The 25,919-nt window shown below is 39.4% G+C and overlaps 1 protein-coding gene across 4 annotated transcripts in view; it reads left to right on the top strand.

Moving 5' to 3' along the window:
* Nucleotides 1–1,664: 1,664 nt before the first annotated feature.
* MCM9 (minichromosome maintenance 9 homologous recombination repair factor) overlaps nt 1,665–25,919 on the top strand; it is a 126,042-nt gene continuing 101,787 nt past the window's right edge. For 2 of the 4 annotated variants that reach the window (XR_014017225.1, XM_081251198.1), the window contains exons 1-7: nt 1,862–1,945; nt 4,288–4,606; nt 13,483–13,799; nt 14,492–14,573; nt 18,060–18,260; nt 22,279–22,404; nt 23,857–23,976. Coding sequence is in view for 3 of the 4 variants with exons in the window: in XM_081251198.1 (XP_081107324.1) it covers nt 4,303–4,606; nt 13,483–13,799; nt 14,492–14,573; nt 18,060–18,260; nt 22,279–22,404; nt 23,857–23,976 (1,150 nt within the window). In the remaining variant the exon portion in view is untranslated. Of the gene's footprint in view, nt 1,946–4,287; nt 4,607–13,482; nt 13,800–14,491; nt 14,574–18,059; nt 18,261–22,278; nt 22,405–23,856; nt 23,977–25,919 lie in introns of all 4 variants that reach the window. The other 2 variants (XM_081251196.1, XM_081251197.1) reach the window with 2 other exon arrangements.

The raw sequence follows: 25,919 nt of genomic DNA, 5'->3' as shown, positions 1-25,919 counted from the left end.
AGCCCACCACTCTGGTAAAGGGATATTGATAGGGAGGCTGTGGGTGTGTGGGGACAAGGATCATAAAGGAAATCTTTGTACTTCCTGCTCAATTTTGCTATGAACCTGACACTGCTCTAAAAAAAAATAATTTAAAAATTTTAATAATAAAATTTAAAAAATCAATTGTATTTCTACATACTAGGAAAGAATCAGAAATTGAAATTGAAAATATCATTTACATAGCATCAAAAAGTATGGTTCCTTGGACTTCCCTGGTGGCTCAGTGGTTGAGAATCCGCCTGCCAATGCAAGGGACACGGGTTCAAGCCCTAGTCCACGAAGATCCCACATGCCGTGGAGCAACTAACCCCGTGCACCGCATCTACTGAAGCCCACGTGCCTAGAGCCCACGTGCCACAACTACTAAGCCCATGTGCTGCAACTACTGAAGCCAGCGCGCCTAGAGCCCGTGCTCCGCAACAAGAGAAGCCACCGCAATGAGGAGCCCGCGCACCACAAGGAAGAGTAGCCCCCGCTCACCGCAACTAGAGAAAGCCCGCGTGCAGCAAAAGACCCAACACAGCCAAAAGTAAATAAAAATTTTTTTTAAAAGTATGGTTCCTCCTTCCCCATGATTTTAGGGATAAATTTGAGACATAAATTTGACAAAAGATCAAACATTTTTGAAATTATATAACATTTAATAAATGGTGAGGTTTACTTTGATCAAAGGTCATTTAATTCAATATTACTAACACATAAATTCTTCCCACATTGACCTATAGATTCCATGCAACTCCAAGAAAAATCCCAGCTTTTTAATAGAAAATGACAAGCTGGCTTTAAAATTCATATTGAAAGAGAAGAGCCCAAACAACTTTGAAAGAACAAAATTGGACGCCAAACACTACCCGCTTTCAAGACTCATTATAGTTAGAGTAATTAAGACAACGTCGTGTTTTTATAGTTAGACAAATAGATTGGGGAACATAAATATTAAGTGTTAGACCCACATATAAGGACAACTGATTTTTTTTTTTTTGCGGTACGCGGGCCTCTCACTGTTGTGGCCTCTCCCCTTGCGGAGCACAGGCTCCGTACGCGTAGGCTCAGCGGCCATGGCTCAGCGGCCATGGCTCACGGGCCCAGCCGCTCTGAGGCATGCAGGATCTTCCCAGACCGGGGCACGAACCGGCGTCCCCTGCATCGGCAGGCGGACTCTCAACCACTGCGCCACCAGGGAAGCCCAGGACAACTGATTTTTGACACAGGTGCAAAGGCTATTCCGTGGAAAAAATACAGCTCTTTCAACAAATAGTGGTAGATATCCATATGACAAAGTTACCTAAGCTCCACACTTCTCATCATATCCAAAAATTAGCTCAAAATGAATCATAGACCTAAACCTAAAACCTTCATTCTAAAACTTCTAGAAGCAGACAGATAATCGTTGTGGCCTTAGCTTTGGAGGAGTTCTGAGCCGTAAAGCCCGGGCCGTACACTCCCTCACAGCCAACGCACAGCCCGGCACTCCTCCCCACTACCGAGCGGCGGCTCCGCCCAGCCCCGCCCGGGACCCTACTCGCCCCTCCCAGCCAGCCCTGCCCCGCCCCTCTCATCCCGCGGCGGCTGGCGGGGCGCGCGCCCGCCCGCTTCTCCACCCGGAAGAGCCACCTGAGCCGCCAAGTTGAGGCAGTGCACGTCCCGGCGCCCCTCGGGAGCGCGGGCCCGGCAGAGCCGCCCGCGTGGCGCCTATCTCGTCCGGGCGCAAGGTGGGCGCGCAGGAGCCTGCGCGCCCCCGCGGCCGACGGCGCCCCGCGCGGCCCCACGCGCGCGCCCCGCCCCGCCCCCACCCGGGCCTCCTCCCGCCTCTTTGGACCCCGCCGATCGGCTTGAGCTCTCCGCGCCCCTCGGCCTCGGGAGCACTGCGCCCCCGGTGACTTCTGACACCGCGTATCCGCCAGTAAGTGACAGCCGCTGCCTTGTTGCACCATTATTTATTTTTCCCACAGTGCGTCCCAAGTCTCGCCCACACCCTGGTTAGTTCCAAAACTATTCAACTCTGGGACCAGGCCGGCGACGGAGCTGCCCGCAGCCGAGCCTGGGAAGTGTCAGAGACCTGCCGAGTTCTTGTAGGGTACGGGCTACGTCCAGAGACAGAAGTGTGGAAAGCAGTTCTCCGGGCACAAATCGGCTCCACGTTTGCTGAGCGCCCGCGGCAAGCCAGGCATGGAGGAGGCGCCGACCTGAAGCGGGCAGGCGGGAAAGGGGCGGTGCCAACGGGGCGCGTCTTGGGACGCGGAGGGGCGTGGCTCCCGGAGGGGCGGTGCGGCGGGAGGCGGGCTGAGGTCACCAGGGACCCAGCTAGATTGCCGCTGATGCATCCTCCCGGATTTTTCTTGTTGGCACTTTAGTCAAGAGAATAAGGTAGCACAACTTGGCTTTATTTATTTTGTCTTCAAATGTTCCATAAGAAAAAGGAAAAGGAACTTGAAAGTTGTAAAACACTGCCACCAGTCAATCTGGGTGAGCATGTTTCTAGCGTTTGCAAACTGCTAAGAAATATTTGATTAGTCAGCTGTGCCCAGGTATTGAAAGTGAATACTATTTTTTTCAGCGATGCTATTTCAAAAAGACTAGGCGAAATTTAATCTGATCTTAATCTGAACCATGAATTCTGCGGCTGTCCCCTTTCTGCCCTATGTGGAACTGCCTTTTAAATTGCTAAATTTCTGGCTCCAAATTTAATATGCATTTATAGAATCTTAGAGATTATTTTATAGCCACTCTTGGGATTCCAGATTTTTTTTTTTTTTAGCAAAGGCCACATCGTGAATATACTGTATGATTAGTTGTTCCTTCCCAAGTGCTTTTTCTGCTTTATGCTTAGGTGAATTTGTATTACCTAATCCAGACTAAATACTTACCAATATAGTGGCCTACACATCTCTTAATCTCACATTGGTATCCTCTAGGTGTCAGGATTCTTGACCTAACTGGTATACCGTGCCCCCCCAACACCTTCTAGTAGATTCCCAGAGAAGGCAAATATTGCTAATAGCACGTGTAATACATATTTTGGATGCTAAACTGTGAATGTCATAATCTTCTTTAATCTTTCTGTTTCTAAAGCCTAGTACAATAAATGTTGGTTGAACGAAATTAGTCAAAGGACACTTATCCTTTGACTAATAAGAATTTCTTAAATGATCCATTTGGACAGTTTATTTGTAATAAACTGTCCATTGCCACATCTGGGATTGTCACTCCATTTAAATTTAATCCTTCTCTTCTTTGTGCTCCTATTTGTATTGTATTTTTGCCACTGTTAGAACACCGTTTCATTTGATCTGTTCCTTGGTTCTTTGAGGGCATAGAGGACCTTTTATTATGTTTTTTTCATTTCCCAGAATAGTGCCTTGTACATGGTAGATATCTGCGTGTATACATGAAAATAGAATGGGGTAGGACCTTTTAATCTGTAGGTACAAATTTAAAAATATATACATATAGCCAGGAATGTAATATACTGTATTTACTTTCAGTCGTAGTGATTTATTATTTAGAGACCAATTTCCTTTCCTCAGTTTAATGATCTAGTTTTTTTAGACTCTTGACAGCTGTTTTTGCTGAAGCCAATAGTTTTCCTAGGTTAGAAAAAGAAAATAGGAACAAGTTCACCTCCAAATGTAAATTTCTAAAGCCAATTTGTTAACTATTTAAGTCAGAATTGGCTACCAATCTGAATAGTAGTGTGTGTTCCGTTTAAGTAGCAGAATACAAATGAATGTGTGTGTGTGCGCGCGTGCGTGTGTGTAACTAGGTTGTGGGGAGACAGAGAGAAAGATACGTTTTTTATGTGAATAAAATGTAGAACCAGGATGCTTGCAAAGAACTCTACTAGGAGTAACTTAAACCAAAAGACTGGCATTTAAGATTTTATACTTGAGAGCAAACGCATATATGGAATCTGATTAAAGAAAAGGCAAAGGACGTTTACATGACATATTATAGGGTTAAGAGGAGGAAGTTTGGGGAAAAGATATGGGAAAGACATTGGACCATTTTGGATTTCGGTTATCAGTACCAACATAATTCTTTGACTTAAAATTAACTTCACTCACTGAAAAAAATAAATTTGATAAGTGACTGACTCTGTCAGATCTAATTAAGATTTGAATTCAGATAGTATTTTGAGATTAGAGTGTGGCCCAAAGTCAGAATGATTTATAACCAATCTTTTTGTAAACTAGTGTATAAGTCTAGAAAATCAAAGGTATAATACAGTCCTTTGTCTTTCTTTAGTTACCTAGATCCAAGATGAATAGCGATCAAGTTACACTGGTTGGTCAAGTGTTTGAGTCATATGTTTCGGAGTACCATAAGAACGATATTCTTCTCATCTTGAAGGAAAGAGATGAAGATGCTCATTACCCAGTTGTGGTTAATGCCATGACCCTTTTTGAGACCAACATGGAAATCGGGGAATATTTCAACGTGTTCCCTAATGAAGTGCTAACTATTTTTGATAGTGCACTTCAAAGATCAGCCTTGACAATTCTCCAGTCCCTTTCTCAGCCTGAAGGTGTCTCCATGAAGCAGAATCTTCACGCCAGGATATCAGGTGAATCACTTAAGGATTTTACTGCCATGTTATTGTTTAGAAAGATTCTGAGAAATCCCAACATATATTGAATTTAAGCACTAAGAATTAATTGGCATTTATACTTAAAAATATATCCATTATGTAGTTGATGGTCACTTTTGGAAAAGAATCATGATTTTATACTGTTTTCTCTGGACATTTGGAAGGCTGGGGTACTAGCCATGCCAACTGAGAGGAGGGAGAATGTGTGGAGGCAGTATATTTGTGTGCATATATACGTATATGTATGTGTGTACAAAACTAGTTCAGCTTTCTGAGCTTTTATGACTTGACAATGAAAGAATTGATAATTCAAAGAATTAGCAAAGTGGTAGATGCTACCTAGTGATCTTCAAAACTATTGTAGGAAATTCATTATTTTTATTTATTTATTTTTATTTTTTTTATTGTTCTGCGGTACGCGGGCTTCTCACTGCTGCGGCCTCTCCCGCTGCGGAGCACAGGCTCCGGACGCGCAGGCCCATCGGCCATGACCCACGGGCCCAGCCGCTCCACGGCATGCGGGATCCTCCCGGACCGGGGCACGAACCCGCATCCCCTGCACCGGCAGGCGGACTCTCAACCACTGCGCCACCAGGGAGGCCCAGGAAATTCATTATTTTTATATATCAAGTTTAACATTGTGCTGGCCACCTATTAGGCACTCAATAACTTTTTTTGAATGAACGACAGATAAAGCCTCTTAACTTTAAAGAAATCGCAGTGGAGCAATCAGCAACTTGTGGTGTCGAAGCTGTGTCTTTGAATTCCTGCACTCTTTGATTAAGTTGGAGAACACATGTACCATTTTGTTTAAAAATAAATATTTACTTTATAGTACATTTCAGAAAGGTGGGGATTTATAATCAACAAAAATGATTACTGTGATTCCAAAAAAGGTTAGGAGTCACTATAGAATTTCTTGGAGATAAATTAAGATTCAAAAGAAAATTCCAGACATTTGATTTAAGTGAAAAAACAGTACCTGAGTGAAAAACTAGTATCTGCGATTGCACTTACTGGAATAAAATTATGAAGATTATTAATCTTCATGCATCAGACACTAGGTAATCTCTTGCTAGGATCAAGAAGAAATGTCATCTTCTGATAATGCTGCAGAAGGATTGTTACAAGAGGCTTTAGTTAATGTTATTGAAATGGTATTTAGCAAATGGTTTTAGGCTGTTCTTATGTTTAGACACTTTTCCATGCTCAGTTTAAATACTAAAGTTCTGTCTGCCTAAGTGACCCTATTGGTTTCAGGTGAATTTAGCCTAGTTCTTCATTATTCTCTGAGAAAGTGAGTTGCAAATTATTTTACTACCATAGTAACATTCATTCTACAAACATATCCCGTGTAGGCATTTGCTAGACCCTTGGGAAACCAAAACGAATATGGTATAGTCCCTCATCTAAAGGAGTTCACGGCTGTAGGGGAGACAGCTATATATTCAGATATTTACCATATCGTGTATGTACGCCCACAGGTACATGCATATGTACATGTTAAACATAATTGTAAAGGAGCTTACTGGCAGCTTTTACTTATGTGATGCACGCATCACTCAAGGTATGTGTGAGATATATTAGCTCACTGGGCAGGGAGTGAATTGTCCTAGGGGTTTCACCCAAAGATTCAAGACTAGATGGTGAGATTAGGGAGGGATGCAGGTGTCCCAGGCAGAATGAACCAGGGATGGGAAAAGTCTGGTTTTAGGTATATTGCACCTCCATCTTGGACTCCAGACAAGGCACTGAATTAGTAAAACCCAGGACGCCTCTGTGGTTCAGTCTCCTTAGGAACATTGCATTGCTCTTTGTCTTCTGGCATTTTTATTGGTCTAAAGTTTACTTGCTATTCCCAGTGGTTTCGATGAAAGGTATTCAAATACGCAGTTAGCATCAAAGTATTGAATAAATGAGGAAGAAAAAAATAGCCCTCACGTGTTATTTAAAGTAGTTTCTCAAACATTAATGGGCATCAGAATCACCTGTAGGGCTTATTAAAGCGCTGATTGCTGGGCCCCACCCCCAGAGTTTCTCACTGAAGAGGTCTGGCCTGGGGTCCAAGAATTTGCACTTCTCAAAGCTCTGAGGCTGATGCCAATTTCCAGGGACTGCACGCTGGAAACCATGGACCTCAAGTAATTGATCTGGACATATCTCTAACACAGATGTGGACATGTCTCTGTTTAAAATAAAAATTTATTTATTTATTTATTTTGATCAGTGAATGAGTCAGAGAATGACAAAGGTTTTGTTGTTTAGCACTAATGGTGGCTTAGTGCCTGATGTTCCCTGCTTCACTGGGATAGTTGAAGAACACACTTAGTAGCATATAGTAAGACAGAAAGATGAAAATGAATTGACATTTCTATCAAAACACTGTCCCTTACCCTATTTTAGTTCTAAGGTTTTGATTTTTGTGGTCAGTTGTGCTTAACATTATGTTACTTTTATCTCTGTCTTTATATTATAAATTTACTTTAAAAATTGTGATATGAAAGTAAAAAATCTGAAGATCCAAAAATGTACTCACCTCTACTACCCTTTTCTTAAAATAATATAGTTACTTTACTATACAAAATAAACCACTTAATGATAATGATATCATGTTTTAGACTAATTTGCTTGATTCTAAAAAAAAAAAAATGTTTATCCTAACAGGTACCATATACATGATTCCATTCAGTAAGATAAGAACATTAAGGGTGGCATATTGCCCCATATTATAAAAATATAGAAGATAATGAAAAGCTAATCTTAGAAAAATTGGTTGTAAATGTTTACATAGTTTTTTTCTTTAGAGGTGCTGTAATTGGGTTTAGACACAGGCCCCTTGTTGGAGGTGTGCGGCAGGGAATTCACTCTTGCTGGCCACACTTCAGGAGGGACACAGAGGAGTTGGTGAGCATACGAGGGACCCTTGTGGCTTAGCCTGACGCCCTCCACCTCTCACCTGCCTTCTTCCTGAGTGTGTAATATCTCTCCAGCACATCTCCTTATGCCGATTGAAATAAAATCAGTATTGCATAGACTTGTCATGACTCAGTATGCACAGGCCTGAGTTATCCTGTGCAAGGAAAGGAAGGTGCCTCTGGACGTAAGGAGTATCTTCTTTTTCACTCTTCCTGGCAGAAGTTTCCTCCAGATATAAGAAGCATCTTTTATGCAGTGATGCATTCATTTGACCATTTTGCTTAGCTGTTCCATTTGTGTCTGTGTGAGGGTGCTAGCCTGGACTTAGGGAAGTTTTCTTGCAAAAGGGTAAACTTGAGTGTACTCTTCCTGGCTGAGTGAACTGGGGAGAGTTCTCCAGACAAAGCAGCATGCCTAAGGAAAGCTACAGAGGTACCATGAAATGCACAGAGAAATTCATGCACTTTGTCTGGACTAGGAGATTGGAGGCCAGATGTGATAAAGGGAAGGCTAGAGAGAGAGGGAAAGCCCATTTCCCCTTCTCTTATTCACTAATCTTCTCCTTATCTAAAAGTGCTTAATAAAGCACTGGGCTGGGCACAGAGGAGCATGAAAAGGATCTCAAGAAGTGACGCTACCCTCCAGATACAAAACGGTTAAGGAGCAGTGCAAAGCAATACGTGACTAAGGTCCTAAATGACTGGTCCAGGCAGTAAGTGATTATGAATGTCCCTGTCTGTTGTCATAGCATTTGGGGCAGGTCGTGTAGGGTGTGATCTAAGCAGAAGCTGAGTTGGCAATAAGAGACGTTAGGGCATTACTATTAAATGAAAGGAGGGGAGGGAGGTTTAGTGACTGTTCCCACAATGTAAGCCCCTTTTTCTATTCTTAGAGGTAATGATATGCAAGTCAACAGAACTATGGGACTGAGGATTTAAATAAGAGGTTCTTCAGGGTTATATGTTGAGAAAGTTACAGATCCTCTTCAGAAAATGCAGGTGTATATATATTTAAATTTCTGCCTGAATTTCAAGAGGTTCAGGGCTTTCCTAAAGCCCAACCATGGCCTCTACTCAAGAATCTGGATTTAGATGAGACGTGCATCCTGGTAAGTTACCATCTTAGGGAGATGGGTAAGCCAGGTGCTAGAAGTCAGTCACCGACTCATACCAGCACCCCGGGGGGGAAGCATGGAGCCTATGGGGGTGTGGTGGGCGGTGACCAGGATGACCAGGAATCCCTTCTGTCTCCCTTTGAGGAGAGAGGCCCCTCTTTCAACTCTGTGTCCCCTCTACCCTCCATCTACTCTCCTTTCATGGCAGTGTTTTGACAGAGTTCATGCCTTCTTTAGCATAACCTTCCCCCATTCACCCTTTCACCTCCACCACACTGAACGCACCCTCCCCCGCCTTCCCAGTGACTGCCTCACGGCCAGACTGAGGGACAAGTGTGGGGATTTCTCTTCCTTTATTTCCCTGCTGGATTTGATACTGTTGCCTCTTCCCCCTTTATGAAACTCCAGCCTTGGCTCCACTGACAGCAATGTCTTGCCCTTTCCTCCCTCTCTAGCTGTGGCTTTTCTCCCTGCTCTGGGAGCCTCTTCCTTTACTGGCCCTGTAGGTGTGGGGTCCTCAGGGTGCAGATGTGGCCATCTGCTCCTGAATCCTGCATTCTCTTCCTGATGGGGTGGCCTCCATTCTGAACCTAGGCTTCAGCTGCCACTTATAGAGCAACAAGTGCCAACTTGATTGATTGATTGCTTGATTGCCAGAATCTGTCTCTTAAGCTCTGTATTCAAACATCCTCTTGTCCGTCAGATGTTTCAAACTAGAGATATCTTCTTGCAAACTCAGTGTATCAAAAAGTGTAGTCATGATTTCCCTCCCCTCTCTGTGCCCCCCTCCATCTGAAAATCATATTTCCTTATTCTTTCAATAGATATTTACTGATTGACTACCATGTGCCTTCCAGAATTCCCTGACTTGGTTAATGGAACCAGAAAACTAGGAGTCACTCTAAATTTCACCCTCTTCCTTATACCTTATCTCTAATTGGTTTCAAAGCTCATGTAGTATCTTTAGTATCTATTCCTCCCCTCTTCCTTGCCTTCCTTTCATCTATCTTTCTTTCAAGTTTTTTCTTTTTTAATGCTTATTATTTATAAAGCGATGATAATAAAGTAGCGAATAAAATTTACCTCTGCCCTGCCCCCATGGAGTTTATATTCTAGTGTGGAAACATAATAATTACGTATTCTTTTTATTTAAATTGTGGTAAGTGGTATGAAGGAGAAGAACAGTGTGTTAAGGCACATAAAAGAGGGAATTTAACCTGATGGGGTAAAGAAAGATTTCATTAAGAAAATTATGTTTAAGCCAACCTTTTAAGGGGGAAAATGATAAGATTACATATAAGAACTAAGGTTTAAATGGTGCTTGCTATGTGCAAGTTACTTTTCCAAGAAACTTTATATGAATTCTTTTAATCTTCTTGTGATCCTATGAGGTAGGTTTTGTTGTTATTGCCATATTACAGGAGGGAAATCTGAGAGGTTGTAATTTGGCCAAGGTCACACAGCTAGTGCGTGATAGAGCTGTGACTCAACTCACTCATTCTGGCTCCATAGTATGTATTCTGAACCCTTGTGTTGCTTCTTGGTGTGGGCATTTTTGAGGGACGGAGTAGGGAGGAGAATGTCAGGCAAAGGGGACATTGTATGAGAGCATTTGAGTGCCCAGAGGGCTTGGTGTGAGAAGAAGCCCGTCACAAAACGTCCTGTGGTCCAATCCCGCATTTGGTTCCTTATTCTTAGATCTGGGAGCAGCATGGAAGGGTTAAGTGGAGGAGATTAAAAGTTAGGCCTTTGCTATTTCTTGCCTGGATTACTATAGAAGCACCAGGGAATATGGTGTTTTACTCTTCCATTTGAAGATGCTCTTCAGAGTAAGGCACAGAATCAATTTAAAAGTAGCTTTTTAGGAAAAAACTACAATAAAATTATACATAGCTTCATTCTTAAACTGAAGTTTGTTTTTAGGACAAAAATAGCAAGCATCTAACTAAATGATTATGTTAAGACCTCATTCGTTATATGTATGACTTCATCATATTGAACATCCAGAGTCTACAGTCTGTGGTTTCACTGGGCATTCTGCTCTATGCATGGCATCGGAGTAACATAGCACTCTCCATAACCCAGTTCTTGTGATCTTAGTTTTTCTTAAGTTTTAATATATTGACAGTAGAATTTAAACTGAACAATCAGTTTGCATCTGAAGCAGAGCTAGGAATGAGGGGAGTGGGATGAAAAGTGTTATTTCTTTAGGAGCCAAGAAAGAGAATGGATGTTTCAAAAATCTAAGTGTTTTCAAAAATATAATTGTTGTTAAGTTCTCTAACCCATCACTTTTTTTTCCTATTCTCCTCCTCACTTTGCTCATCTTTCTCAGAAGTAATTTTGATAGATTTTGTTTATACTTTAAGAAGCAAATTGGGTTAATAATCCTGTTTCCCACTTGAGTATCCTTTTATATACTTACAATAGAGAACGCTTAGTGATTCTTTGAAAACTTAAAAATTAAAATTATTATAAATAGTATATTCAACCCAGCAATCCTACTCCTAGGTGTATGCCCAAGATAACTGAAAACAGGTATTCAAACAAAAACTTGCACATAAATGTTTGTAGTAACATTATTCATAGTAGGAGAAAAATGTAAACAACCCAAATGTCCATCAACTGATGAATGTATAAACAAAATGTGGTATATCCATACAGTGGAATATTCAGCCATAAAAAGGAACGAAGAACTGATACATGTTACAACATGGGTGAATCTTGAAAATGTATGCTAAGTAAAAGAAGCCAGACACAAAAGGGTGCATACTTTATGATTCCATTTACATGAAATGTCCAGAATAGATAAATCCGTAGAGACATAAAGTAGCTTAGTGGTTGCCAGAGGCTCAGGGGAGGGGGTATAGAGACTGTCTGCTATTGCCAACAGGTTTTCTTTTTGAAGCAGTGAAAATATTCTGGAATTAGATAGTGGTGATGATTGTATAACCTTGTGAATGTACTAATAACCACTGAATTATATACTTTAAAAAGACAAATTTATGGTACCTAAATTATATCCTAATTTTTAAAAAGCATTCATGTGGGGAGCAAGAAAAAGGTAATTGAGAATCTGCAAGCATTGTGAAGATGTGTTGCCATAATGTACATCTAATTAAGGCCAAGTAAAAAGAAACATTGCCACTTGGTGTTTTTTTGTTTCTTAACATTCTAGGATGGGAACTAAAAGAGAACATTGTACCCCTGAAACATAAGCAATGAGGATATGAGGACTAGACCTGTTCTTAATGAAAAGCTTTTGGTTGTTAGTTTGGCTTTTACTTGGTTGTAACTAGAAATATTGGTGTGTTCTCAACTTTTAGCTACATGCAGCTGAATTAACAGACGCCTGAGATGAGCACTGAGAAATGAATACAGTGGATATTTTAATGGATAAAACCTACTTTATTCCTGCCCCAACCTCTCTGTCTATTCCTGCACGTATGATGTAGCACTGTTGAGCCCCAGGGTGTTTTAATGAAGCATTCCCTAGGAATTTGAAAATAGGAAAATAAGTTTGTTTCCTGATAGTTAAACTGTAAAGTTGACACAGAACAGAGCAGAGATACACAAAATCATCATAAGCAAAAGTATGGCTCCCTTACTGGCAAATTGTGATACAATCCAAGTTAATATAAATAGAGTATTTCCATTAGAAATCAGGCAAGTCAGCCTTGGAAACATAGAAAAAGGAGTCATAGTGGCAAATGTTGCAGTGCCCACCCTGTTTATACAGTGTAGGATATATGGAGAGAGAGTCTCAGCCAGCAGCAGAGAAAATTCAAGTCTGTCTGTACACGTCTAGGCTGTATCACCAGACTAATGTAGCCTGGCGCCTTAAGCATTCAGTTCATTTAACCAATCTGCTGCTTTTTTTTTTTTTCCTTAAATTCCTTGCATCCCAAACTGCCTTCTGATGACAATGATGATGACAGTGATGATAATGATTTGGCTTTCAGAATAGATCTATAAACAGGGAGAAAATGTTCTGACCATAGAAACTTAAAGTGTAATCATGCCTATTATGGTTATATCTTATGAGCTTGGCAAATCCAATAGATCTGTCTTCAGTGTTCATGCTTATCAGGTTTCAGAGCTAAGTTCAAGGGCAAGACCATAGACCACGGGACATGAACCAGTGTAACAAATGCCCCCTTGATAAACCTGTTAGGAGGCAGCCTTTGACCATCACAGGCAGCATCTCTCTACTCCAGTGGTGCCTTGTAGCCAAATATGAGAAAGAGGGCATTTCCACATAAGAATTTTCTTTGGCATTTTGCACCTTTTAAGTTGCCTGTTTATTAATGATGAAAAACACAAGGTTTTTAAAGGATGAAGTGGTGCTGTAGGTAAACCTCTAGGTAATTCAAGACTTGAAAACACTATCTGATTTATGTATTAATAAATCCTGAACCTAACTAGAAAAAGCACTAGCGTTTGTTCATTCCACTACCATCTCTTTATCACTCAGCTTTGATTTTATGTGTGGCATGTGGCAGTATATTCTTCATTGAATGAGGTTAAAATTATATACTGTTTACATCCTACTGAGATAGCCCTCTTAAGAGAATCAATTCTTTTTTTAATCCAGGTTATTATCAGTATATCATCTAGATACGTACTTTTAAAGAGAGTCCATTGATAATTGTTATTTGAAATAATTCTTTTATATTTTCTTGATCTTTTTTCTTAAGTAAAACACAAAGATTTCTTTTTCCTGAAATTATACTTTCTCCCTCAGGAAACATGAGAAAAATATATTGCATGGAGTCAAATCCCAAGTAGAAGTCGATGTGTTTTTGTTTTGTTTCTCCATCAGGATTGCCTGTTTGTCCTGAGCTGGTGAGGGAGCACATCCCTAGAACCAAGGATGTGGGACACTTTTTATCTGTCACCGGGACAGTGATTCGAACGAGTCTGGTGAAGATCCTGGAGTTTGAGCGGGATTACATGTGTAACAAATGCAAGCATGTATTTGTGGTCAGGGCCGACTTTGAGCAGTATTATACCTTCTGTCGGCCATCCTCATGTCCCAGCTTGGAGAGCTGTGATTCTGCAAAATTCACTTGCCTCTCAGACTTGTCTTCATCTCCAACTAGATGTAGAGATTATCAGGAAATCAAAATTCAGGAACAGGTAAGTGATCAAATAAATGCGAAAAATAACAAATTAGAAGAAGTGTTTTTCAGCTATGGGCAAACTGCCAGGACTAGGGAACACGTTTGTAATCTGTTACTAAGAAATAATCAGAGGAACCGAGTGATTTGTCTTATGACTAGATGCAGGAAAGAACTGCTTCTCTTTTCTAGTTAAGTAAATGTTATTGTGTTTAGTAGTTGGAGCATGTGTTTATTTTGACCATCCACAAGGTAGATTATATTTTGAGATATTTTCCATATGGTTGTTTTTATTTTATTGTAGTTTTAGTGAATTCTTTTTTTTTTTTTTTTTTTTTGCGGTACACGGGCCTCTCACTGTTGTGGCCTCTCCCGTTGCGGAGAACAGGCTCTGGACGCGCAGGCTCAGCGGCCATGGCTCACGGGCCCAGCCGCTCCGCGGCATGTGGGATCTCCCCGGACCGGGGCACGAACCCATGTCCCCTGCATTGGCAGGCGGGCTCTCAACCACTGTGCCACCAGGGAAGACCTTAGTGAATTCTTAAACTGATAGTAGGCACAAGTTTCAAGAAAATTCCATAAATCCCCATCGTAATTAAATTGTTTGATAATACCAGAGAAATAGAAACAGTAATTTCAAGAACTGCTAGGCTTCTGAATACTTAGTATGTATCTGAGCATACTCAGTGTCTGCTTTCTTTTCCTTGCTAGGTTCAAAGGCTATCTGTTGGAAGTATCCCACGAACAATGAAGGTTATCCTGGAAGATGACTTAGTAGACAGTTGCAAATCTGGTGAGAATGTTAGCTTATATCGTAGGTCCTAAAGTATTGACTAGGAAAAGCCACTTTTTATTTTCCCAAGATCACTGGCAAGTGAGTGTGGGGAACTTGAGAACAGAGACTGGCATGAGGAGGTAGGTAATAGCAGGAAAGAAGCTGGGCTGGAGTTCAGCAATCTAGTCTAGCTGCTTGTTTTACAGCTGAAGAACCTGATTTGCCCATGAGAGCTTATTCTTTGTGTTTCCTCCTCTTATTCCAAACAACTTAAAAACTGTTGCTTTTACTGTTTGCCTAGCAATTTCCACTGGCTGTTTAACATTTAATTTAAATTGAAGGTGGGTCAGAAAATGCAAATGATTGTTGTCAACGATTGCCTTTCAACTAACTTAAACATTTCCTGCTTTAAATATTTCCCATCCTCACTAAGAACCCCGTAATCTCTATTAAAAAAAAAAAATAGCACCAATGTGTCCCCTGGGCAGTAACAGGTATGTCTGACCTCTTATTTCATATCCCAGTGCTCCCCTACTGGACAAGTCGAAAATGCTTTATGTCTCTAAATTCCATCATTTCCTTTTCTTAACCCTAAGCTTCTCCAAATGCCTCATTTTTACTGAGCTGCTGCTGTTTCATTAAAATGATGAGGCAAAGGCTCTATGGAAACAAAGAGTTCAGTATCTAGAGTCAAGAATAATTCCTTGTCAAAATATTCTCCCCTTCCACCAAGAATCACCAACCCATAGTTTGAAATTTATGTCAAATATATTAACAGTTCATACTTGTCTGAACAGTATTCTAAGTAAATAACAGCTTTGATCATGGTTTGCCTGCTAAATGGACAAGGCTGTGTCAAAGTACCTTGTTCATATAAGACTCTAGATTTTAACCAGAATCTGTAATGTCTGGATCAGCAAAGCAGTGCTTGTATGAGCTTAGCCAGAACATGAAAATGTCCTTTGATAGAGATTAAGATGTTTTCATGCAGTTCATCTAAACTGAATTCTTTCTGCACTTAAAAAAAAAATCTTAAGCTATTTTTCTTTCACATGTCGCTAACAATAGAGAATGGATGGAAGCAGTCTGTCATCAGCTATCTTTCATTTATCCATTGTTACAAACCTCTGTGAGAATCAGAAGCCATAAATGGCATAATCCTTGCCCTTCAGGAATTTACAGTCTAGTTAGGAACCCCAGTCTGATGTTGCAGAGTAATAAAGTTGGAGGTTGTGTACTGATAACTGTTAAGTGCTGCAGGAGATCAAAGATGGGTCTGACCAGGGTGGCTGCAGTGGTAAATATGCTGCAGAAGATAGAGAGGACCAAAAGATTGGATTGTAAAAGTAAGAATTTTAGCTTTCTGAAAATAACATTTTTTCCAGTAACATTTACTATGGAAAAACATGCAAGTTTCAAATTAGTATCTATTGCCTTGGACTATCATGTATACCTCACAGTTGTTCTGATGATCATATGAATCTGTCTCTCAAATATCTGAGTAAATGAAAACATGTATATATTAAAGGGTGTTTAATGGTATTAGTTGCTTTACAAATGTAAAGTAGGTTTATTATAATAATAGCTAATATTTATTGAGCAAGTATTCTAGATATTGCATGAAGTACTTTATATACATTATCTGACCCAATTCTCACTATAGTTCTATGATGTAAGTATAATTATTCCCATTTTGTAGGTCAAGAAATAAGCTCAGTTTATTAGGTAGCTTGCCACACAGCCGGTGAGTGGTGGAGCTGGGATTTGAATCCACATCTGATGAGTCAGTGCTCTTGTCCATTCTTGAGTACTTTGCATTTTCCACATTACTGCTGCTTAGTAAAGTCAGGTTATTACTAGTGGGTGCAACACCTGAAAGTTAAATTTCTCATTTGACTTAATGTGGAAACAACCTATATATAACCCATTAAAATGACCATAGTAGAGAATTCTTTGAAGTGCTCATATAAAGTTGCCCTGGCCATTTTCATCTAAAAAAATGGGGGCAGACAATATAGTAAATGATCACTATTCCTGACTGGATTTGAAAACCATCCAGCAGTGGTTGAGGAAGTATCTTGAAAATGTGTGAAGAAATGATTTAATGTGTTCATCACCATTTACTGTGAAGTTGCCTTTGGCTAGAAATATGCCTTCTCTTCGGTGAGTTGCTACCACCAGTTCCATGCATTTAGCATTCACAGAACACTTTTCTTCAGGAAATCAAAAGCCCTGCAGATTACACATTACACATTGACATTTAGAGAGTAAAAGGCATTTTGTATCAGCAGATATCATATATTTGACATAGGCTTAGAAATGAAGACTTGCCTGTTAGTTCCGCATATAAATACTAGGATTGGATTTAAGGTATGTCCAACATCCTGTGTTCAACAAGATCGAAATCTGGGGGACTAGGATTATCTTTCCTTTTTTGCCCCCTTTTCTCCAGGACCAAAATATCGAATGCCAAGCACTCACCTATACTCATTAATTGAATTGTATGTAATAATAAAAACAGTTGTCATTGTGCCTATAAGTTACCCAAGGCCTCTTAGGAAAATCTGGAAAAGTTTAATATTCTACCCATCAATTAGGAATGGGAGAGCTTCCTTAGATGGGAAGGAACCAACCAAGAAAGAACAAACAGGGTTGTATCTTCTGCTTTCATAGCTTATGAAAAGGAGTTTTGAAGTAGAACAAGTATTCATTCATTTCTTAGTGCACTCATTCTTTTGTTCATTAAAAAAAAAAAGGCAGCGAGTGAATGTTAACAAATGCAGTTAAGTTAAAATGAAATATACAAGAAACTAAAACTAGTATAATATCCATTATCACGAGGTTGTCTCCTTTCCTGACACCAAATTGATTATGCAGTTGACCCTTGAACAACATGGGTTTGAACTTTGTGGGTCCGCTTATACACGGATTTTTTTCAGTAGTAAATACTACAGTACTACACGATCCATGGTTGCTTGAATCTGCAGATGCGGAACCTCAGATTCAGAGGGCTGACTGTGGACTTGAGCATCCGTGGATTTTGGCATCTGAGGTGGGTTCTGGAACCAATCCCCTGCAGATACTGAGGGCAGACTGCACTTTAACCTTTTGGCTGCAGCTCCCACCGCTTCTTTAAGTGAGAACTATATGGTTAGAGATTCTGAGAGGATGAACATTTCACCCAATATAATCACGATGAATAAATCATCCAGTAAACTATTTTCCCAGGGAAAGTTTAGAATTTGGTGTGATTATCATGTGGCAGATTAAGAAAAATTAAAATGCTGGCTTTAGCTTTTAGCCGTGCAAATACAAGCGCCTGTTTAAAAAAAAAAAAAATCAGGACTCTCTGGTGTTCTTTTGCCCCAAATGGTTTCTAGAAGAATGTGTACTACTATAAACCATGGTGGGGTAGTGGTTTATTTCTTGGTTCTGGTCCCTTGTCGAGTTTGTGCCCAAGCAGGCAGGATGCTACTGCTGGACTCACTCTGTGCTTTGTCCCAGGTGATGACCTCACTATTTATGGGGTTGTAATGCAACGGTGGAAGCCCTTTCAGCAAGATGTGCGCTGTGAAGTGGAGATAGTCCTGAAAGCCAATTACGTCCAAGTAAATAATGAGCAGTCTGCAGGGATCAACATGGATGAGGAGGTCCGAAAAGAATTTGAAGATTTTTGGGAATACTATAAGAGCGATCCTTTTGCAGGTTTGTGTTAAGGGTATAGAGCGGATAATCTTTTTTTTTTTTCCGGTACGCGGGCCTCTCACCACTGTGGCCTCTCCCATCGCGGAGCACAGGCTCCGGACGCGCAGGCTCAGCGGCCATGGCTCACGGGCCCAGCCGCTCCGCGGCGCGTGGGATCCTCCCGGACCGGGGCACGAACCCGCGTCCCCTGCATCGGCAGGCGGACTCCCAACCACTGCGCCACCAGGGAAGCCCTAGAGCTGATAATTATTAACGGCATTTCATTCATTAGTTAAATATAATGTTTGTGATTTACATGCTATGTATCAGTGACGGTGTTCAAAGGGTGTAGCATTAGTCAGTACCTCTAGCTGTAGTCTCCCTTTGCAGCCCTTTTCTGGTATAATCTTTTCTATTTAGAGATCTTACTGGAAATTCCAAGAGATTTTCCATTTCCAACTATTATTTTAACATTTCTTATATTGCCAAAATAGTTTCAGAGCTTTCTACCTTCTTTACCAATTAAATACATAGTTCTGCCTTAAATAGGCAAAACTCATCCTATTATGAAACTTCATCCTATTAAAACCATTTCTTTTCTGATGTATCTTATACAGTTAAGACAGCTTCACATGGTTTTAGCTGAAGATTTAAAAATATGAAGTAGGAAAGAGATGCAAAAAATAAGCTTTATCATCACAGCAAAAAATTTTGACTGACACTAAGATGTCATTACACAGATTAAAACATTATAGCCATTGGGTTTGTAGAGTATTTTTTATTTAAAAATCCCAGATGTATAAAACAATTGAATTTTCAAATGTCTATTTTCATTCTTCCTTGGAGGCATCTTCTGAGAAAAATAAACGGAAGCCAGTAAAAGACTATTTCTGATTAACCTCACCTCAAATCTAATACACAGTGATTACTTTATTCTTAAATCACATGCTGAACTGGAGAGATATCATTTCACCAAAAAAGACTTTCAGGGACTTTCCTGGTGGTCCAGCGGTTAAGACTCCATGCTTCCAATGCAGGGGACGTGGGTTCGACCCCTGGTCGGGGAACTAAGATCCCACATGCCGCATGGCTCAATGAAATAAAAATTAATTCATTCATTCATTTAAGAAAAGGCCTTCACTTGCCTAAATATAGGCAGTTTGCTTTTATTTTCTGGGATGATTTTTTTTTTTTTTTGCTTATGTGTGTAACACGAGTATGGTAGTTACGGATCATTCTTTTACTTGATCCACACAGAAAGAACCAAAGGTCTCTATGTTGTGGCTTTATTAAGCAAGCCTGTTAAGAATCATATGTATTTTTCAATAAGTTTTTTTTACTTAAAATTGTTTCTCAGGCTCAAATCCTCACAAAAATCTGTAACTCTTCCTTGGATCATAATCATTCCTTATTAATTCCAGTGCCACAGCTACACTCCACCTAGTAACAGTGAAGGAAGGGCATCATACAGTGTTCCAACTAGGCCGTCAGAAGTTCTCTGTGCTGGTGATTAGTCAATCTTGTTTTCATTAGAAGGCTATAGCTATACATCTCATTTACTGGATGAAAAGAAGAAATAAATATAATATTCTGTGAGAAGACAGGGAGAAAATGAGGCAACTATTTTCTTTTTAGTATGAACAGATTCTGCTTTCTTCATTTCCTAAGTACCAATTATCAGCCCACTATATTTTACCATCTCAAAGTGTATGTGTGTGTGTTGGGGGGGTGTGGGGAGGAGGGTGGAGGTGGGGAGCTGCATCCAAAAGTGTGTCTTCATTTTGCTGGTCTAAAGCCAGAGATGACTTCACTGCTCAGCTCTGGGAGGTTGGCCTGCTGCATTAAGCTCTGGTGCTGTAAGTATTGACAAGGAACTAAAGATTTTCTTCTGATCTACGCTGATCTCAGGGATCCCCTGGCCCTGATGCACAGAGGCTGGATAGAAACCCAAACGTAGGGGTTGGGGTCTTTTGGGCCATCTCAACCCACTCCACGGTGACTCATTTATCTTAAATCTAAGGAGTTCTCTTCCTTGGGGTAGCTGAAGGCCACGCCACAAGAGTGGATTACATGGGCACACTATTAACATGGTCTAGAACCAGAAATTTGAGAGGGAGGGAGGGAAGGAATGGGGTAGAATTCACCCTAATGCATTCTCTTCCATGATACAGTCATGGGATTTTCAACTTCAGATAACAAATTTAGGGAATGGACCTTCCCCTTTCCTTTTCTCTGGTACCTCAGACCTGACTTCAGAGTGTATCTTTTGTGTTGACCACGTGTGAGGAAACCTTGAGATGAGAAATAAGCACAAGTAGTACAGGTAATATAATAGTTAGCAAGTAAGTAGCTCCTATTATGTGCCAGATACTATTCTGTGTGCTGTGCACCTATTAGCTCCTTAACAACCCTACGAGATACCATCATTATCTCCATTTCACAGATAAGGAAATGGAGGTGGAGAGAGTAAGAAACCTGCCCAAGGTCAGACACCTAGTAAACAGTAGCACTGGGCTCTGCCACCAGAGGCTGTGGGATTTGCTTCCTCTCAGCACATTAGTCACTGAATCCACCTTTACTGAAAAAGCTGGCTCTTTAACAGCTCCGCGTTGAGTGTCTTCCAGGTCAGTTTGCCTACTTGTTCCCTGCTTGTTGAGGCTATTCTTTCTTTCTTTGTATGTGTAATCTCCAGATTCTGGTCAGAATTTACATACCTGCTGTCGGGTCTTAACTATGTAGATCTCAGACTTTTCATCTTTTTTCTCTAGACTTTCTACCTCAGGAAAGGAGGGATTCCCTCCAGCAGTTAATGAACTTCCTTCCAGGATTTACTAATTCTTCTTTTTGGTTCCCTTTTTACTAAAATGTTTTCTTTCTTAACCATTTCTGCCATCCCAGGTCACATCACCATAGCTTAATTGCCACTGAGTCAATTTTGATTCGTTACGAAAAGTAGCCTTTGTGCATAGGGACACAAATTATGGAGGAAGGCCCTTTCCTTTATCTTGATGGAAAAGCTTCTGGAACTGGAATCATCAGCTAAAGTAGTACTTGTATGATTATTTTCCTCCTCAAAAGAGCTATCATTGAAACATGAGTACAGGCTCAGAGTTAAATATAAAAGCCCTCAAACGTGCAGATTAGTTACCAGCATGTGGACATTAATTCCTGGTAACATGAATGCAGACATACAGAGTACCATCACAGTAGTGAATTCCGTATAAGACAGACTCCGTAGGGGCTTGTTAGAGTCTCGTAAATTCTGTGGGCCTCATTGGTTGATTGGCCAGTGACAAAATGAAATACCTACTTTATTCATTGATGGCATAGGCAGATCTCAGATTTGGTGTTTGATATTTCTGAAAACAACCTAAAACCGTGGTAATCGCTTATTTAAAGCATGTTATCAGAAGAATCCTAAGACCTCCAGCTTGGATTGATAGAGTTGTCATTTATAATGATCTTCTAAATATCCTGATACATTGATGCTTAGTCTAGATAAGACAGTTTACCAAACTGCTCAGAGCAAATGCTGAATTGACTTGCAGGATGGGTTGATTTTACCTCTCTTATACCTCTGGAGAAGCTCCATGAGCTCCAAGTACCTTTTGTATTTAAAGATTACAGGCTTCTACAATCTGTCTCATTGTTTCTGAGATCGAACACCTTCCTTTTATTTAGGCAGTGGAGTAATTTTACTGAAATTATTGCACAAGTGCAGCTGGTATTATTTTTAAGGGATAGTGTTGGTCCAATGAGGGAGAAAAGAGATTTCTTTCTGTCCCTTGTAAAGTGTGCTAAATTTATAGAAACAAACAGGTAGCACCCAGGAATAAAAAGAATTTTCATCTCATGGCATTATAATAAGAGAAGGACTTTTAGGACCAAAACAAAGTTATTCACTCCTTTTAGTTGTTTGGAAATAGTACCCTTGATCATTTTAGAGCATAGAGTGTTTCTAAGATGATAGGATAGAAAGGGAAATTTCAGCTAGGATTTCTTGAAAATTATTGGTAACTCATCTTTCTGCCTTTCCCAGGAAGGAATGAAATATTGGCTAGCTTGTGCCCTCAAGTTTTTGGAATGTACCTAGTAAAGCTTGCTGTGGCCATGGTGCTAGCTGGTGGGATTCAAAGGACCGATGCTACAGGAACACGGGTCAGAGGTTAGTACCCATTTAAAATTTTTGAGAAATACTAACAGAGTAAGAAGAGAAGCTAGAATTTTTCTTTCCTGAACAAAAATTGCTTGTTGACCTTTATTTTCCAAATGTAATCTTTTAAAACTGACAGTTGTTCACTATGTAATACTCAGTCCAGCATCAGGAACTACTGTGTAGAATACCAGTCTTTCCAAAGACTTTCAATGAGTATATATTTTTGCTCCAGCCTATCAGGGTGCCACAAAATAAAATCTTTACATTTCTTTTACTGTCTGTGTTTTTCATTGGATCCCCAGTCTCTCTCCAAGAGGAAAAGATTAGAAATAGTGCTTTTTAATGTCTCCAAGTCAGTGTCTCTCCATCTGTGACTGTCAGTGTGTTTGTCTCAGACTGCTGCTCTCAGTCATCTGCCTGCTTGGTTCCCTTCTGCTGGTGGGTAGCAAACGTGCCATCTGCCAAGAGGTGCTACCATAGGTCATGCATTCCAGCAAAAATTACTCTAAGTGTGTAATTACATCCAAATGGCAGAAAGCTCTTTTGTGGTTAACACACTTAACTGACCTGAATCTGGCATAAACTAGGTTTATTATGGCCCTCATATAGGCAATATGAGGGTCATAATAACCAAAGGCTTAACCGAAAGACTAAAAGGACATTATTGTAAATCAGACTGGTAGTAGGGACTCAAAAACCAAACTGTACAGTATAGAATAGTAAGTATAATACGGTTTATGTGTATTGTATGTTTTGATTGCCTACTGTTTGCAAGGCCTTCTGCTAAATGTTGAGCTTATATAGTATTTCCCTATTAATGTATTCAGAAAATACTTGAATATTACTGAATAAATTTGCTTGATCAGTGAGATAACATATGCTGCAGGATGTTCATATGTTCATCTATGTTATGTTTGAAAAATAAGAGTACTTTAAGATAGATATTTCATTAAACTACTAAAATTTTCATAGAATGAAAAGGTTTTCACTTAACTGTTAGAATTATAAGTGATTTGGTATTTATAAAGCACTTATAAAGTCCCAGACACTTAAAAATACTTAAATAAAAATAGAATAAAATACTTATATGGTGGGATGGAAAGATTTAATCACAGTATTTTGATATTTAAAATAGATTAAATAAAATCAGAAACTTTATAAGCCAAAAAATTTTTAAATGTTAAACAGTCTTAAACATCTGGAAATGGCACAAAAATCTGTTAAAAAATTTAGATTTTAAATGGTATTCAGAAATCAATTAAAAGATTGTTAAATATTTACCTTGAAAGTTAACTTTTCTAAGATATTCTGGTTAAATCCTTCCTTGAATGACCTTAAGCAAACGCACCATATAAAATATAAATTGTGTGGGCATCCCAAGTGGACCATTTTCTTTTTGATTAATTACACTTACGAGTCTTTTCATAGAAATTTAAAACTACATTATTTACGTTTTTCTAGGTGAATCTCATCTTTTATTGGTTGGGGATCCTGGCACAGGGAAATCTCAATTCCTCAAATATGCAGCAAAAATTACACCAAGGTCTGTGCTCACCACAGGAATTGGATCTACTAGTGCAGGTATTTTATGTGACAATTTCAATTAATTTAATGTTACTGCAGAAGCTAACACAATGGTTGCTTTCTTGTGAAAAAGTACCTATAACAGGATACATTTCAAGATTTTTGAGTTACTGCCAAAAACCTAAGTAAATATGTAGCATTACTTTTGTAGCTCCAAGAAAATATTTTAAAACCTCCACCTTCACTTAATTTCCAAAAGCTTATTCCGTATATCTTTTTGTATCTTAGTTTTGAATGATCCTATTCAATTTTCTCATTCTCTAATGATTACTTTCAAACATGTTTATGCAGCATCTGTTATTCTGTGAAGACCCAGAAAAGTGTTGAACTTAATTAAATAGGGGGAAAAATCTCATTTCATAAAAGTACATAGCTGGCGTAAAGCTTAAGACATTTTCATGCTCATGGATCTCACGGGCAACAGTAATTCCTACTGAAAATTCTTAGGTAGAAAATTTGTCTTAGTATGTGGAAAGCATACTTTCATCATTGCAACGTGTAGCTTCATTCATACATTGTAATGATTCTTCAACAAGTATATTTAAAGCCTTTGCTGATATAATGTCAAGATTTGATTATAAAGTGACCTCAGGAAAAAATTATTTTAAAAAACATGTTTTGATGCCATTTTGAATTTTTACACTGTTTTGATTGGGGAAATATTTCTCCTATTCTCCTATAATAGGCCTTCGGTTTCACACATTTTAAAAATGTTATTTGTTACTTGTTAGGGATGCCTACTGTCCGTGGCTTGTGCTCAAATTTCTTATGAGAAGCTTATAGTCTAAAACTTAGCATAAAACAGCAAATGCTCCAATGTAACAAGAGCCCCATTTTAAGCGACTCTTAGGTTTTGAAATACAACTAAACAGTATATTAAGCACTGATAAGAAGGGATTTATGGATTGAGAGGCGTAGACAAGCTTTAGGATACTGGAGGCAAGAATATATGTAGAACACTTCATGTGCATTTTAAAATTGTTATGACCCAGTGTTCTAGAGTTCTGTGTTAAATGATATTAACAACAAACAAATAAAGGTGTTTCCTGAGTATCAATGTGGAATGTTTCCTAAGTTAATTATATGGAGTGTCAAGAAATGAGTCTGATTTGTGGACTATTAGTAACTACAGAGTATTTGGACAGTTTTAAAGGGAATGGCTGATGAATTCACTGTATTAGCCCTTTTCCTTCTTTTTCTTATTGCCAAATTCATAATCCGAATATGAAAGAAATGACAGGTAGAGGGAATATAAATTTTAGAACTGTAGAAAAGTTATTGCTACTTCTCGTCAACCCAAAGGGCCAGACTAGCCTTTCTTTGAACTGTATCACAACCCATTAGAGGGTCATAAAAAGTTATTTCAGTGGGTCAAAACCAGCACTTTCAAAACAAAATAAAAGATACTAGAATATACTAGTGCACACAGTAAAGGTGCACTATTAAGGGCACATTTTCATGAAAATTGTTAATATAAATACATATTTGTGTTATCAGGTCATACTTAAATTTTTTTTTTTACCATGGATTACATAAAAAGTTTTGAAAACCGCTGCCACAGGCTTTCTTGGTAAAACTAGAAACCCCAAACCTGAGGGTAAGACCACATGGAAGCCTACGGTTGTATAACGTTATAAATGGACGAATGCATGCACGTTTCTCAGACTTCTGCTTGTTTTCTCAGCTCAGATGATATCCTCATTCCCTCCAGCCTATGTGCCTCTTTTGTGGCATAACTAATTTGTTCATGTTTATCTTCTCAGGACACAGCTATTTACTATGATCAGAAAGGGAAAAAAACAGTTCTAAACTTGCTAGCTATAATTCAGGCAGCATCTAGCTAAACAGGAAAAATAAAAAACAACCTATGCATTAGTTTCTTAGTTCCTAATGTCTGAATACTAAATCTTTATTTTAATTTTTAAAATTATCTTATAGAA

Source organism: Mesoplodon bidens (genome assembly GCF_964165515.1).
Source record: "Mesoplodon bidens genome assembly, chromosome: 12".
Lineage (NCBI taxonomy): Eukaryota > Metazoa > Chordata > Mammalia > Artiodactyla > Ziphiidae > Mesoplodon > Mesoplodon bidens.
Note: the sequence above shows the minus strand (reverse complement) of the source record. Positions and strands in the feature narration are given on the sequence as shown.